Source organism: Moschus berezovskii, chromosome 12 (assembly GCF_049115385.1).
Source record: "Moschus berezovskii isolate FMDL1 chromosome 12, NW_MosBer_1.0, whole genome shotgun sequence".
In the NCBI taxonomy this organism is placed as follows: Eukaryota; Metazoa; Chordata; class Mammalia; order Artiodactyla; family Moschidae; genus Moschus; species Moschus berezovskii.
In genome coordinates this window covers 85,383,336-85,399,217 of record NC_142471.1, presented here as the reverse complement: position 1 = coordinate 85,399,217, position 15,882 = coordinate 85,383,336, and the positions used below count along the sequence as shown (strand labels likewise).

Genomic DNA, 15,882 nt, shown 5'->3' with positions numbered 1-15,882 from the left:
TTTTGATCTTTCAGTTCAGTTCAGTCGCTCAGTCACGTCCGACTCTTTGCGACCCCATGGACTGCACCACGCATCCCTGTCCATCACCATCTCCTGGAGCTTGCGCAAACTCATGTTTTTTGAGTTGGTGATGCCATCCAACCATCTCATCCTCTGTCGTCTCCTTCTCCTCTCACCTTCAATCTTTCCCAGCAGCAGGGTCTTTTCCAATGAGTCAGTTCTTCGCATCAGGTGGCCAAAGTATTGGAGTTTCAGCTTCAGCATCAGTCCTTCCAAGGAATATTCAGGACTGATTTCCTTTAGGATGGACTGGTTGGACCTCCTTGCAGTCCAAGGGACTCTCAAGAGTCTTCTCCAGCACCACGGTTTAAAAGCATCAATTCTTCGCCACTCAGCTTTCTTTATAGTCCAACTCTCACATCCATACGTGACTCCTGGAAGAACCATAGCCTTGACTAGACGGACCTTTGTTGGCAAAGTAATGTCTCTGCTTTTTAATATGCTGTCTAGCTTGGCCATAGCTTTTCTTTCAAGGAGCAAGTGTTTTTTAATTTCATGGTTGCAGTCACCATCTGCAGTGATTTGGGAGCCCCAAAAGTAAACTCTGTCACTGTTTTCATTGTTTCTCCATCTATTTGCCATGAAATGATGGGACCAGATGCCATGATCTTAGCTTTATGAATGTTGAGTTTTAAGCCAACTTTTTCAGTCTCCTCTTTCACTTTCATCAAGAGGCTCTTTAGTTCTTCACTTTCTGCCATAAGTGTGGTGTCATCTGCATATCTGAGGTCATTGATATTTCTCCCGGCAATCTTGATTCCAGCTTGTGCTTCCTCCAGACCAGAGTTCCTCATGATGTACTCTGCTTAGTTAAATAAGCAGGGTGACAATATATAGCCTTGATGTATTCCTTTCCCGATTTGGAACCAGTCTGTTGTTCCATGTCCAGTTCTCACTGTTAACAAATGCTTTTAAAAAAAATCTTAGTTTTGTTTTACAATCATATAAAGCATTTCCAGGTGACAGTGTTGAATTTTACCTGAGCCCTGTGCTCTTGAAAAACACTGACTTTAAAGGAATACCCCCTCACCCTTTCGCATTCTGAAAACAAACAACCAACCCCAAAATATCTCACTGCAAAGAACCTTCTTTTCCACATGACTTAGGTAAGACCCATGGATGCCCCCACTGTTTGTAAAGGACGAGGCCAGTCACAGACCCTCCAAGTTCCCATCTTTGCCTCCTAAACCATAGCTGAAATGTTGGTCCTTACTGGCCCATCAGAGCAAAATGCTTGTCAGTCCAGCTTTGGTTGTTTGTCTCCTTCCTCCAGATCCTGAACTCTGGCCCACCCTCAGCCTGAGCCAGCACACAGCCCCTTGGAGAATACGCTGGACTCTGGGTAAAGCATCCTCTTCTAGAAAGAACGAGGGTGGGGAAGTGGAGTAAGAAGAGGTTTGTTTATTCCCCTCCTAAATGAAAACCCCCTTTATACCCAAAACCTGAGCCCTTGCAGACCTCAGAGTCAAAGCAGCCTCTCTTCTGAGATATTGTCCGTCCCTCTGTTGTAATGACCCCTTCTTTCCTCCTTTACAAGAACCCTTTTGGACAAAAATCTCCCGTTACTAAGTCCAGACTTGTTTTGTATTTGAGCCCTGGCTTTCTAAGTCAAGTCTACAAGACAGGCACTTTCAGAGAGGCCTGGCTTTTATTATCCGTTTCCCCACCCCATCCCCCATACCTCTCCCTTTAGGTAATTTTTTTCTTTAAGTTTTTGGCTTATCCTTTCATTTTTTAAAAATATAAAGCAAGACGATAACACACTGCACCCTTGCTCCCATTTTTGGAGAACCAAGGCAGTCAGCCACACGCATTATCTCCAGTTTTATACGTACAAGCCTCACCCAGGATGTCTCAGCTTAACAAGCTGTCCACAGGGAGACCCTGGGCTTCAGCGAGATTTCAGGGAGATGAAAGCACTTCGTAAACCAGTGGCCCTCAAACCTAAGTGTGTCCTAAATCACTTGGATGGCCTGTTACCAGGTCCCACCCAGAGTTTCTAACACAGCGGGTCTGGATGGGGCCCGGTGAGAGTTTGCCCAAGCTCCCAGGGACCAGACCTTGATAAGCACTAGCGTGAGCCCCACTCAGGGCAGGGCAAACATACTCGAGTCTCCCTAAGACATCGATACCTCCAAGTGCAGGGCCTGAGGGGACAGCGGTGGGAACGTAGGCCCTGGCTTGACTACAGACCAGGGCCTAACATTCCAGTTTGAAGTTCTCTTCTCAACAGCTGCCCATGGACTGGAAGCTTCTCCTGGGAGCTTGTTAGGCAGGCAGACCCTGACCTAAGCCTGGTAAATCAGAGTCTGTGGTTTACAAAGAGCTCAGGTAAGGCTGTGCTCCCTCAGGTGAGAGGCACTGGCCTGAGTCTACACACCCCCTGGTTTTTATCTATGGAGTAGGGGGCTGATGGCCCCTGGAAGGAAGCTGAAGAGGGCAGAGGGTTTGTCTGAGTTTTGACTGAGTAGGGCGAGCACTCGCCCTCTAGCCAAATGAATGGGCCTCCTTCTTGGGGTCTCTCTGCCCCTACCCAGAGCAGACCCCATCCGGGCAGTGTTTGGCTTGAGGGACGGCTGGACAAAGTGGTGCCAGGAGTCCTGGCCAGCTGCTGCCTGAGTGCCCGTCCCTGAGGGCTTCTCTTTCCTTCCTCTTCATGGTCTCCAGGGGTGTCAGGTCGGTCCTGTGACCCCACAGACCCTGTTCCAGAGGATAGCGGCCTGAAGCTCCTTAGTGCCTGGGGGTGTCCACTTGGAGCCTGGAAATGAACAAGTTGGAGGACATTTTGGCAAAAGTCACCAGGACACTTAGCAAACCCATGGCTGTCTGGAGTGAGGGAGGTGACTGAGAGACCCCGTCTGTCCCCCGGCTCGCCCCGTCTACCTGGGAAGCACTCAAGTCACTGGGCAGAGCGGTGTGGGTGGTAGGGGCGGCCGGGGTCCGAGGCTGGAGTTTCCCCCTCAGGCCCTCTGTCCGCCTGTGGGGCCAGCTCAGACAGGAGGGTTCATGGGACGGAGGGGAAGGACCCAGAGAAAACGCTGGGGCCACAGAGAGAATAGCCCCTGGCAGGTGAGGCAGGGGCTCCCCACCCCCGTGATGGACCCCTGCTCAGAGGCTCAGCGCACACCCGCCTCTCCTTTCCCTCCAGGTGAAGTCGCTCAGCCCACCAGGCTCCCCACCCCTCCCCATCGCTATCGCTCACCAGACGCCCTCCTCAGGCCTTTTCTGTCACGAGGACAGACACCTGCTCCAGGAGCCGGAGGACAGCTTGGCTCTGATTCCTACCTTCCCTGTGAGGCTGGTGGCTCAAGCCTTGACTCCCAGCTCAGGGCCTCCCTCGCCAGGTGCTGGTGCTGAAACCAGCTCCCCTTGGGGCTGTGAGGGCTGATGTGTGTGGGTCTAGGACCCCTGCCTGTTCTAGGACCAAAGACAGCCAGGGTGGCTGTGTCCTCCAGGACAGAGGGCTCTGTTCTGAGCATCACAGGGTCCTCCTGAGTCTTTCAGGAGTCCCCCACTCCACCCTCCGCTCCTGGCAGGTGTTATCCCATTTTACACATGAAGCCACTGAGGCTCAGTGATAAGTGGCCACTCAAGGTCCTACTGACAGTCAGTAAAGGGTTGTTAGCACCCAAAGTGAAGGTCGCTCGGTCATGTTCGATTCTGCGATCCCATGGACCATACAGTCCATGGAATTCTCTAGGCCAGAATACTGGAGTGGGTAGCTGTTCCCTTCTCCAGGGGATCTTCCCAACCCAGGGATTGAACCCAGGTCTCCCGCATTGCAGGTGGATTCTTTACCAGCTGAGTGACCAGGGAAACCCAAGAATACTGGGGTGGGTATCCTATCCCTTCTCCAGCAGATCTTCCAGACCCAGGAATCGAACTGGGGTCTTCTGCATTGCAGGCAGATTCTTTACCAGCTGAGCTTCCAGGGAAGCTCACTTGGCACCCAAAGTCTGTTCATTGTTCTACTAGGCCAAGCAGGTGGAGAAGGGGACTGAGGGGTCTCGGGGCCTAGATTGGGGCTCTGGGCTCTGAGGCACAAAGGCCATCCTGCTGTGCTGGTGACCAGTTCTAACATGTGGCTCTGTGAAGGCTGAAAGGCCAGAAGAGGTCCTGTCTGCCAAGCTCACCTCTGAGTTATGGCCTCTGTTGGGTATTAATAAAACCTGCCGGGGGAGGTGCCCCATCTGACGTTGGGGTGCAGGCACTGACTAGGGCCTGCTCACCCCATCCTGCCTGGTATCATGTGGCAGGAACACTCTGGAGCCATCTGTTGGTTTTGGGATCAGAAGTCAAACAGCCTAGAAAGGGCTCCTTAGGCCCTGCCCCCCGGAGTGGGGCTAGCTGTGGTCAGGTCAGATGGTCAGTTCAGGGCCAGCCTTGGGTGGGGCTGAACCATCCACCTGATGAAAGTTTAACTCAGAGACCAAAGCGGCAGGTCCTGGCATCTTGGGGGCAGCTGGCTCAGAAGGAAAGAATGCAGCCGTATTTTCATTAAGGAATTTATTTCTCTTAAAAAAAAACAAAACAAAACAACAGTGGTTCGATCTAGATACAGCAGCAGTGTGACATATTCCAGGAAACATACAAAGATTCAGAGCAGCAGGAGAACAAAAGCCGGTATCTTCAGGAACGACCTCCAAAATGGAACTATTTTTATTCATCAATGTTAAATTTCCCTGAAAAAAAAAAAAAGAAACCTTTGGATACTAGGATTATTATTTTCGTACTACCAACAGCCACGAAGCTCTTCTAATTGAGAACACTTGCTTCTGATCTATTACAAAAATGACTTAGTGATGGACCAGAGCAAGACGTCTAGATTCTTCTTTTGGGGTGTGTCTTTCCCTCCGAAGGAGAGCTAGCATTTCAAAAGTTTTAGCCACTGTCCACAGCACAAGCCTTTAAAGTTAGACCTGATGAGCACCCACACCTGCTGGAGGTTGAAAAGCTGGGCTAGTTGGTTGTAGGTACAGAAGGGGTCTCGGAAGACGAGCTGTCACCGTCTCAGTCTGTCGTCATCAGAAAGACGCGAGCTCTCTGCCATTCGTGACTCCCAGCCCTGCACTTGGAGATGCACAAAGATTTCACGTGCTTTCCGTACAAAGGCTAAAATGTTAGGAGGTCCTGCTTCAGAGCGTGGAGCTAGAGAGCAGGAGACAACCAGAGGGGTTGCCCCCAGGAACACAAGCACGCAGCAAACTGAGAGGGGAGCCCAGTGTCACCCCAACTGGCGTTCCCTCTTCATCTCTGGGGACTGTTGGTTGGCAAGGCCACTGTTCCCCTTGGCCGAGCCTAGGGTGCCAAGTTCAGGGGGCTGCGGGGCTCCCTCTATATTGAGGCCTGGGTCAGCAGTTTGCGTGAGAAAGTTGGTGGGAAAACTTTGAGGGACGGGGGGAGGACGGGGTGTGAAAGGATGAGGAGCCTCCACGGTGAGCTGGGCACCTTGGAATAGCACGGACACCCTCTGCCTCTTGGAGGGCAGGCCCTCAACATCATCCGGGCTTGCTAGGTTCAAGAGCAGGCAGCCGCATCCCACTTGTGCCTTAGATGCCAAGGCTGCATCCCCACACGTGATCTAAGAACTCGCTGCCATCTGCCCCCACGGGCTGCCTGAGAAACGTGCACACACCAGACCCCACTGCAAGCTTCCAGGGAGCATGACCTCTGAGACCGAGGCTCCCCTTTGCTAAGAGCAGTGCATTTCAGGAAAGAAGCCCTCCTGGGGCTGCTCAAGACAGAGCAACACTTGGCTACTGTGCCAGCCAGCTGCCCTTGCAAGAAGCCTCATGGTTTTCAAAGTGATGATCAGGCCTAGAAAGATCAAAGGAGGAGTTGTTGTGGGAGGTGGTGCCATCCTCCAGGAAGGTGGGGTTGGGTCTTTTTGATCTTAAGAGAGATATTATGGGAGAACCCCCCACCAGGGGGCTTGAGAAACACTCCTGGGTCATGGTGATCATGGCAGAGAGACCACCCCCATCCCACTGGGTACAGCGGCTTGTCTCCTGAAAAGTGGAAGCAGAGACGCTTTTGTGAGACCCTGCGTCTCATGTCAAAGGCACAAAGTCAGCGAAGGTCCGGTGAGAAGAACATCACAACTTGGAGGAAGAACGGCTCTTCCATGAAGAGTTCCAATGCAGTAAAAAGATTTAAATCCACTCACTGTCCAAATATGCCTCATCCTGGACAGGTGGGTGGTAGGAAGTTTTCTTCTTCATTAAAAAAAAATCTTTAAAAAAATGAAGCTATAGAAAACAAGCAGAGTAGAAGCTTGGGGGAACGTGCAGGGTCGGGACATCCAGGGGCAGGACCCGTGGGGACCCCGAGGGGAAGGGGCTGACTTTCAGGCACTATTCTAAATGAAGATGCCCCTTCTCGGCACAGAGCAATGGGCCTAAAGGAAGAGCAGGATTGCAAAGGCCGGCGAGTCTGCCTCTGTGTCCTCTGGGCACTCAGGGGCAGGCTGTGACTGTGAAGGAAGACGCCTGTGATTCTAAGAGCCACGCAAAGCTCTGTGCTTTTAGCATCTCTGCTCTCACAACGTAGAAACACACTGATTCATGTTTTCTTTCCTGCTCCTTGAGGATGCTTAATGCATTGGCTTTGACGTGCAGAGACTGACTTCTGCACACCAGTCCTTTTGGAAAAGCTTGGGTCGCTGTGAATGCAGCAAAATGAATGAAACTTCTGGACAGGAGGGTGGTGGCGTGGGCTGGTGACTATCCCAGCGGGATGACTGTCCCTCTTTTCATTGAGAAAGGAAGGTCAGTCAGAGCTCGAGGATCTTAAATACTGGTCAAAGAACTCCACTTCCTCAGCAAAAATTCAGTATGGCTGTTTGTATTCATCTTGTACTCAGCCCGGGAAAGGGAAGGGAAGCAGCCTTGGAGACATGAGTTGGTCTTGAAGAAAATAATACTGTGTATTAAAGGGATCTGAGGGAAGCCCAACTGTTTCCTGGCTCCTCTTTGCTTGTAAAATGGCCTCAAAATGGTCAGTTGCAAAGGTCAGGCGCCTGTCTACCGCCCAGACCCAATGGCGAGGTTTGGGGAAGGAGCATGGGAACTACACACAAGGCTGACACACTGGCTTCTCTCTTTTCCTGAAACCTCAGGCTCCAAAGCATCCTGGTCACCTAGAGAAGTAAGTTTGGGAGAATCGGAAGCCCCACGGGTGGCCTGAGGCCGTGGTTCTCACACTCCAGGGTGCAGCAAAATGACCTGGCAAGCTTTTTGAAGAAATGGGTTCCTGGACCTATTTCCAGAGAACCCCGTTCTGTGGGTTTGGGGTGGAGCCCGGAATCTGTATTTTGATGGGAGATGTCGCTGCAGGAAGTACAGGGCCCATGCCAGGAGAAACCCGGATAGCTGCCTGGTGGGTGAGACCAGGTCTGACCGAGGCCAACCAGGCAGGCAGGCGGGCATGGGATGTTGACCCTTCACCCCATCTGGGAAGGGAGGCAAAGGTGGATTTGCTCCTCGTCGTCTTGTGAAGGCAGCAGGGGAAGGCCAGAGGCAACCTGGGGCTGGAAGGCCATGCTCAAAGGGCCCTTTAGAGGCCCTGGGCTGGCAAAGCCACCAAGTCCTCCTGGGCTGCTTGTACCAGGAGATTTGAGATGCCCAGTTAACACGTGCCTCTGCCCTCCCTTGCCCAGGAGGGACGGTGCGTCCTGAACTTCTTTGGTGGCCCAGCCTCTCCCATTTGCTTGGAGAACAAACCACATCCATCCATCCATCCATGTCACCTGGGCCAATGAATCTGTGGGGCCCCTTGAAGGTCTCAAGACCCTCTGATGCGTATATACAAGGGATGTGCCTGGAGGTCCTGGGCAAACCACTCTCCCCTCTACAAATCCAAGGCCTCTGCCCCCTGATGCTTCCATGGGCCGGAAGGGCTTTGGACTCTTGGGGTTCCATGACTACTTATCCTTGCTATATGTCTCTTAGAATAAAGTAATCCCTAAATACAAGACTCTTGAAAACATACTGGTTCCAGCAGTCAGAACCTGCTCAGAAAGAAAGAGGCCTAGACACCACTGTGCTGAAGACTCTCAGCTCCAAGTACTGGCCGCGTTCCAGAAGGAAGAGGAGGCCGAGGCCGAAGCAACGGTGGCATCACGCGCCCCAAAGGGAAAGTGCACGTCTTGATGCAGCAGAGCTCAGGTGACTCCACGCACCCAATGGAAGATATTCTGGCTGGGGGAGATGTCCCAGTGTGCCTTTGGGCATTTAATTCAGATGGTTACAAGCCAACAGAACGAGGGTGCCAGTGGAAGGAAAAGCTTATAGAGATGGATACAACCAATCCTCTAAAGGTGAAGTGTGGATCATTTTCTACATTTAATAAAAACATTTTCTCATTTGAGGCTCTGGAATTCTTGAGTCACATTTTTCATTGTTGTTGTAAATCCCTCCCCTCCCACCAACCCCCCTCTAAAATGTCTTAAAACACATGGCTTAACAGTGGCTGCACAGAAAATATACACCCTCAAAGTCTGACTTTCTTTTAAATACAAATATACAAAATGTAAACTGAGACAATAGAGAAATTTACAAAACTTTTCTTTAAAAATAATAAAGACAAAATTCAGTTCTAGTTATTAGGATGCTATTAAAATACGTGCAAGTTGTTGTATCCGACTGGATTTCTATTGCAATGTTCGCCAGAGACACGTCCAATCCATCTCGGCTCGAGGGCCGCCTCCGAACACAGACCTGAGTGGAAATCTCTTTGAGGAACTGGGAGGCCTCCTCCCCGGCTCCTGGAGGGCTTCCCCGCCCTCCCGCCAGGGTGGGAGCTCCTCCGGTCACAAGTCTGCTTCTAAGAAGAAGGGTCCAGGCTGGTCCCACCGTGGACTTCCGGCCAGAGCTGCAACTAGCTGCTTCCGGTGGAGTTTGAACTCACGTGGTTTGAATTGATGTGGTGGTTAAAACTGGTCTTGGAATTGGGTGAACTCTTGGAATTGTTCTGATGCTGGGAGCGGGGTGAGCAGAGAGGAGAGAGGGAGAAAGAGCAAGTCAGTCATTGCAGAGTCAGGCCCTGGGGCCCTCGCCTCACGGGGGCCTCGGAATCTGAGCCGGAGAGGGGCTCGGGTGACCAGCCCTCCTGCTTGCTTTCTGCTGCCTTCTGTTTCCCCCCCGCAGGCCTAGGTCCACAGACCACCCTGCGGGCGGAGGGCTTCTCCTGGTGCCTGGGAGAAGCTATGGAATTTACAGAAGCCCAAGGCAGGGAGGAGGCGGTCCCTCTATATTAATATCTACATGGTTACACCGGCTGGCCTGGAGTTGGGCTGCCAGTTCAAACCCTAAATGTGCCACTTCTCAGCTGAGTGACCTTGAGCAAGTGTCTGACTCCCTTGGTTGCCTGGCCTTTGTAAGGTGGGGTAGGAGCCACTTGTGCCTGGGGCTGTTGGAAAAAGGAAACAAGGCTGTGTATACAAAGGGCTCTCTCGGGTGCCTGGCTCCGGAACCATGAGCTGCTCATCCTTAGTACCCCCGGCAGTCTCTCAGCATCCCATCCCAGGAGAAGAAAGTTTTGGGTGTCTGTTCCCCCTGTTGGTGCTGTTGTCGGGCATGTGCTGAGGCCACTGTTCTCTACCCCACTAAGTCCTCTTCCCCCAACGGGCAGCGAGCATCTCCATCCTGCAATTTCTGGTGGGCAAACAGAGGCTGGGAGAAGGTCAGTGAGCTGCCACCCAACCAGGAAGGGGTCAGGGCTGGATTTGAACTCAGACTGTGAGCTTCCATAGCAAACGCCTGCTCCAGAATCTGGGGCTGTCCTGGGGCACTCGTCCATGTCAGAGATGGAGGTCATTTCTGTCTGGAATTTCAATTTTACTTGATGGAGGCATTTGAAAATTACATTTTTATAGTAGGCGGATATAAGTATGTTTGTGGAATAGGGGGTGAAACTCTCATGAAGTTTCTAGATAAAACTGCAAACTTGGGCCCTCAGTCTGCATTTTCTCTCTGGATTCTGCTGGATCCATGCTCCCCACCCTATTATCCCAGATCCTCTGAGTGGGCTCATGGGCTGTGTGACCTTGAGCAAGTTCCCTAATGCCTCTCAGCCTCAGTTTCCTCATCTGTGAAATGGGGTGATGGGAGCACTTCTGGGGCTCACCCGCCACTAAGGTCCCCAAAGGAGGGATGCGGTTTTGCCTGCTGCTGCATCTTAAGTCTTCAGGTAACAGTCTGGCACGAGTAGGTTCTCGATACATACTGGAGGAATGAATAGCTGAAAGGAGGCCTGGGGTTTTATGAAGATTAAATAAGAGACGCCTTCAAAGAGCACTCAACGCAGGGCCTGGCCCACAGTGGAGCGCCACAGACAGCCACCTCTTCCCTGTTATTTAAGCAGGAGGGAGGTGGGATGCCAAAGGCCTGGGGACAGAGCTGCACCTGTCTTTACCTCTTCACCCCTGGGGAGAGGGGCTGCTCCTATGGGCTGGAAGAGAGGAGAGGAAGGAACCAGGGACCTCGCAGGCCTGGGGAGGGGACCACGCCATCTTAAAGGGCCAGGCCAGGAGGGGGTGCTATGGTGGCTAACCCCTTCTTGGTAGCAGGCATGAGGGTAGGGGTCTCTCTCGAAGGCCTGCCTGGTCCTGCCTGGGACAGTTCTCCCATTTGGCCCCACCAACCCTTGATCCAAGACCAGGCTCTGAGAGGAGAATACCTTTTCCTGAGGGACAAAGTCTCCTCTGGCTGCTGGATGGAAGGCCCAGCATCAAATTATAGGGCCCCTCCTCAGAAGCCCTGAGATTCTGTGGGGATTGCCTCTCCAACACCAGGTATGCATGTTCTTTGTCAAATCTTTGCGTGCATAACTGGCGTGTACAACGACTCTCAACCAGGGGCGTTTTTTCTCCAGACCCTGGAGACATTTTGACTGACACATGGGAGTGGATGCCACTGCCATCTACTGGCTGGAGGCCAGGGGTGCTGCTAAACCCCTAAAGGCACAGGACAGGCCCCACAACAAAGAATAAACCCAACGCATCAACAGAGTTGAGGCTGAGGATCCCTGACAAAGGGTGAACTTTGGGTTTGCCCTCCGCTCTGGGGACCCCGTCAACCAGTGGGTTTCAAGGCACTTCACACAGGTTGCCTGTCCTTCCAGGCTGCAGCTGCAACCTCTGTGTCCCCCGCCCGCAAGTTGGTCTCAGTCCTATGGAAGGGTCAGGCCTGGGGTTCCTGGAGCTGAGACCAGGGCATCCAGGTTGGGGTGGGAGGCGAGGGTCTCACCTGACGCTTGAAGAGCCTCTGGAGCAGCCCTTTCTTTGGTGGTTCCGGAGGGTGGCTTCGGTTCAGGTCCGGTGAGAGGGTACCGTGGGGTCCGAACACGTTCAGCTCCTTAAAGCACTCCGTTTCTATCATCTGGAGAAGCGGTCAACACAGACAGGGCGGGGGCCGTCCAGGTCATCCCGGGGGGACAGGAGGCCCAGCAGCCTGGCCCTGGGCGACACGGTCCCGAGCCTGGTCCTGCCGGGCCCTCCACTCACCTGGGCTGAGAGCCCGGCAGCTCCCCGCCTGCCCACTGCCTCTCCCAGACCGCCTGGTGAGCGGTCCTCACTCAGAAGACAGAAGCCGGCTCGGAGGCTGGGATGGAGACGCCCATCTCACAGCTGCCCTCAGTTCCTCCTTCACTCCAGGGCTGCAGGCCGACCTCCCCGTCATTTCTATCTCACGTGAACCAGCTCAGACTGGGCTCTAACCCCAGTGTGCAGTGGGGTAATGGGAGCACTTTGCTGGCTCGCCCTCCACTAAGATCCCCAAAGGAGGGATGCAGTTTTGCCTGCTGCTGCATCTTCAGTCCTCAGGTAACCACCCCGACTCCATCATCCCCCTCGGGCCTCCAGCTGCTGCCCCGTTTCCCAGATACGCTTCTCCGGAGTCATCCGGACAGGCCTCCTCTCCCTGCCCCGCCAGCTCCTGACCCTGCACCACGCCACCGCCCCAGTCCGCCCACCAGGACGCACCCTCCTGCCTGCCGTCCCTTTCTGCCCTTGGAGCAGCCCCGCCTCTGCTTTGGGGTGAAGCTGAGGACCCCACCGTGCTCACCTCGCTTTGCCACGGGATGGGCACAGAGCCCGTGGAGAACTTGGAGTAGAAGTCGTCGTCCGTGTGGTCCAGGTTGACGCCCTTCACGGTGGAGAACTGCTCGATGTCCAACACGTCCTTGCAGTACACAGCCCGGGGCTGGGGAGGGAGGGATTTGAATGGAGAGCGGGGGGTGGGGGCAGGGGTGGTCTCCCAGGCCCTCCCTCCTGCCCTGGGAACCTGGACTGCCCTGGCTCAGTGGGACCAAGGGGCCCCCAGTTGGGGTGATGAGAACTCAAGGCCCCTTCCTGCCGTCATTGACCCACACAGGCTGTGACAGGGGATGTCCCCAGGAGGACCACTCTGGCCCTTCCCACATCAGAGGCCAGTCAGGGGTGGTGGGTCACCACGCAGGCTCGTCTGCCACACACAGCCCTGGGCTGGGGTCCCAGCTGTGGTGCTTAGGCACGTTGGAAAAGTCACATAAGCCCTGAAGGCCTTAGTTTCCTGGCCTGCAAAATGGGGCCATCGAGGCACTGGGAAATGAGGCTGTTGTCAGTGCTGCTGCGGACCTGAGGCTGTAACCCTGGTGATCTCTTTCGTCTCATGTGTCCACCAAACATGCTCTGGGGCTGCAGCTCAGGGACTCACAGAGACAAACCTGGGCCTGCTCTCTGGGAGTTCAAGGTCGGTGGGAGAGGGCTCCCAAGGGCCTCACAGATGTTAAGGAAAATCGAAGGTCGTAAACCAGTGCACAGGCTCAGTCCAGGCTGGGGAGCTACTCACATCTGGAATAAAGGGGGGGTCCAACATCCCGGCCTCTAAGCGCTTGAAATTCATGTTCCTGAAGAAGGCGTGTCTCTTGACTTCCACGGCCCCTTCCTCCTGGCAGCCCAGCCTTTGCTTCACATCTTTGGTGAGCAGCTGCAACAGGAGAGCCCCATGAGAACACGCCGGGTGGGGGGGGGTGTCTTTCCTCCTGCCCAGAGGCCCAAGGGGCGAGGGGCTTTGGAGAGCCTGTGATCACTTCCCTTTCACACAAGAATCCCCGAGCCATCCCCTGTCAAGACATCTCTTCTCTTGCGTCCACCAGGCCTGGGCCACCCCAGGTTCCTATCAGACACTGCTCGACCCTGATTCAGGAGGATCTCCTGAACCACGGTGTGCTTTGTGGTCCTAGGATCCCAGTGTGCTCAGATGCCTGGAACCCTCAGGAGAGCAGGAGTCCTGTCTGATTCTGCCCACGACTGCATGTCCAGTGCCTGGTGCATACCTGGCACCCACTAATGTGTGCTGAACTGGCATCCCCTCTTCTGCTCCAGGTAAGCTACCAAGGGCAGAGACTGGTCTGTGGGTTCTCTCATCCGTTTACTCGATTCGTAAGTACATTGCAGACTTGCACCCAGGAGGTGCCGAGAGACGGGATGCTGAGGGTCTGGCCTCAGCAAAGTCATGTTAAGAAGACCCATCAGGGCAAGGCAGATATGACACCACAGTGGTGAAGGAAATGAGAACTGGCTGCTAGCTGAGGGATCAGGAGGTGGTCTGGGGAGGCGGCGCCTGAGACAGGCTTTCAAAGTCAGGAGAAGGCACTGGAGGGACCTGTGACAGCGTAAGCACGGTGAGCTTGGAGAACACTCATCTTTGAGTCTGAGGGAAGGATGGGGGTGAGAGAGATGGGTCAGAGGGAAAGGGACTGGCTGGGGAGAGTGATGGAGGGTCCTGAAGGCCAGGTCTGGAGGTGGGATTTTAACACAGAGGTAGTGGGGAGTCAAGGATAGTTAAGGGTGGAGGAAGTTCCTCATCACAAACAAAAGGCAGGATGGAAGGTTACTAGGAGAGGAAGGGGCTGCAGGAGCAGACATGCCACCAGACCAGACTGGAGGAAGGGATGAATGAGAGATGGGGAGGGGGGAGGAGGGAGGGAGGGGAGGGGAGGGAGGGGCAGGGAGGAGGAAGGGGAGGGGGAGGGTGGGGGAGGGAGGGGGAGGGGAGGGGAGGGAGGGGGAGAAGGAAGGGGAAGGGGAGGAGGAAGGGGAAGGGGGAGGGGCGGGCCACAGCTGAAGATGAGGCGGGACCCCCACAGGACTGCAGGGCATCAGCCCCCTCCCCAGTCCCAGGGGAAGCCTGTGCTTCTCTCTCCTCCCCGCTACACTGAGCGCTCCACAGTGTACACAGTTCAGTTCAGTCGCTCAGTCGTGACCGACTCTCCGCGACCCCATGAATCACAGCACGCCAGGCCTCCCTGTCCATCACCAACTCCCGGAGTTCACTCAAACTCATGTCCACAGAGTCGGTGATGCCATCCAGCTATCTCATTCTCCGTCGTCCCCTTCTCCTCCCGCCCCCAACCTTTCCCAGCATCAGAGTCTTTTCCAGTGAGTCAACTCGTCGCATGAGGTGGCCAAAGTATTGCAGTTTCAGCTTTAGCATCAGTCCTTCCAATGAACACCCAGGATCGATCTCCCTTAGAATGGACTGGTTGGATCTCCTTGCGGTACAAGGGACTCTCAAGAGTCTTCTCCAACACCACAGTTCAAAAGCATCAATTCTTCGGCGATCAACTTTCTTCACAGTCCAGCTCTCACATCCATACATGACCACGGGAAAAACCATAGCCTTGACTAGACGGACCTTGGTTGGCAAAGTAATGTCTCTGCTTTTTAGTATATTATCAAGGTTGGTCATAACTTTCCTTCCAAGGAGTAAGCATCTTTTAATTTCATGACTGCAATCAGCATCTGCAGTGATTTTGGAGCCCAAAAAACTAAAGTCTGACACTGTTTCCACTGTTTCTCCATCTATTTCCCATGAAGTGATGGGACCAGATGCCATGATCTTTGTTTTCTGAATGTTGAGCTTCAAGCCAACCTTTTCACTCTCCTCTTTCACTTTCATCAAGAGGCTTTTGAGTTCCTCTTCGTTTTCTGCCATAAGGGTAGTGTCATCTGCATATCTGAGGTTATTGATATTTCTCCCGGCAATCTTGATTCCAGCTTGTGCTTCTTCCAGCCCAGCGTTCCTCATGATGTACTCTGCATATAAGTGTACACAGTTGGAATCTACTGAGTGTCTGCTTCGAGGCTGAAATCAAAGTGGGCAGCTCACACCTTGGAGGGAGTCCAGCCCTTTCTTTTAGCAGCGTCCTGGTGCCCTCTGCACATGCTCACTCTGAGAGGCAGGGGGCCTCCTGGGGTCCACGGTCTGGAAAGGAGACTTGCTGGGGCTGCCGTCCCCCCAGACTAAGGAATGAAAGGTGACAGCAGGGCGAGCAACAGGTCCCAGCCTTGAAGGGACGAAGCTGCGAGGCGGCCGCTCACAATGTCGCCCACTCGGTCTACGACCCCCCAGGCAGGCTTGGCCCCGTGGACTGGTGGCTCGGGGCCACTCCTGCTCTTCTCCTGGGGCTTTGCTTGTCTCCGAGAAATCTCAGAGGCTGCAGGCCCCAAAGGCTGCAGGGGCTGGCCCGACAGATGACACAGTGATGGTATAAAGGTGAGGGGTGGGCTGCGTGGGCCATGCCAGGCTGTCCCTCAGCTCCTGCCAGGCAGGAATGTTGGCACGTGTCCAGGGCTTCTGCTTCTTTCAAAAGAAGCCAGAAAATCCAGGTTTTTATGTGATTTTGCCCCATTAAAAAATCTTGGCAATTAACCCACTAGTCACTTTTTTCTAAAACACTGTTCAGCTAAAATAAACACCCACCTATATGCTGCCTGTTTGCAACCTGGGCATCAGGTCAAGAGTTCACAAATATTGTATCAGGTATAAACCAAGAGAAACA

General features: G+C 53.8%; 1 protein-coding gene across 4 annotated transcripts in view; it reads right to left on the bottom strand.

The window, feature by feature from the left end:
* Window positions 1-8,606: 8,606 nt before the first annotated feature.
* GRK5 (G protein-coupled receptor kinase 5) overlaps window positions 8,607-15,882 on the bottom strand; it is a 234,187-nt gene continuing 226,911 nt past the window's right edge. For all 4 annotated transcript variants that reach the window (XM_055424547.2, XM_055424545.2, XM_055424546.2 and 1 more), the window contains 4 exons: window positions 12,888-13,025; window positions 12,123-12,260; window positions 11,307-11,438; window positions 8,607-9,036 (listed from right to left, as the gene is read on the bottom strand). In XM_055424547.2, coding sequence (XP_055280522.1) covers window positions 8,938-9,036; window positions 11,307-11,438; window positions 12,123-12,260; window positions 12,888-13,025 — 507 coding nt within the window. In that variant the 3' untranslated portion in view covers window positions 8,607-8,937. The remainder of the gene's footprint in view (window positions 9,037-11,306; window positions 11,439-12,122; window positions 12,261-12,887; window positions 13,026-15,882) is intronic.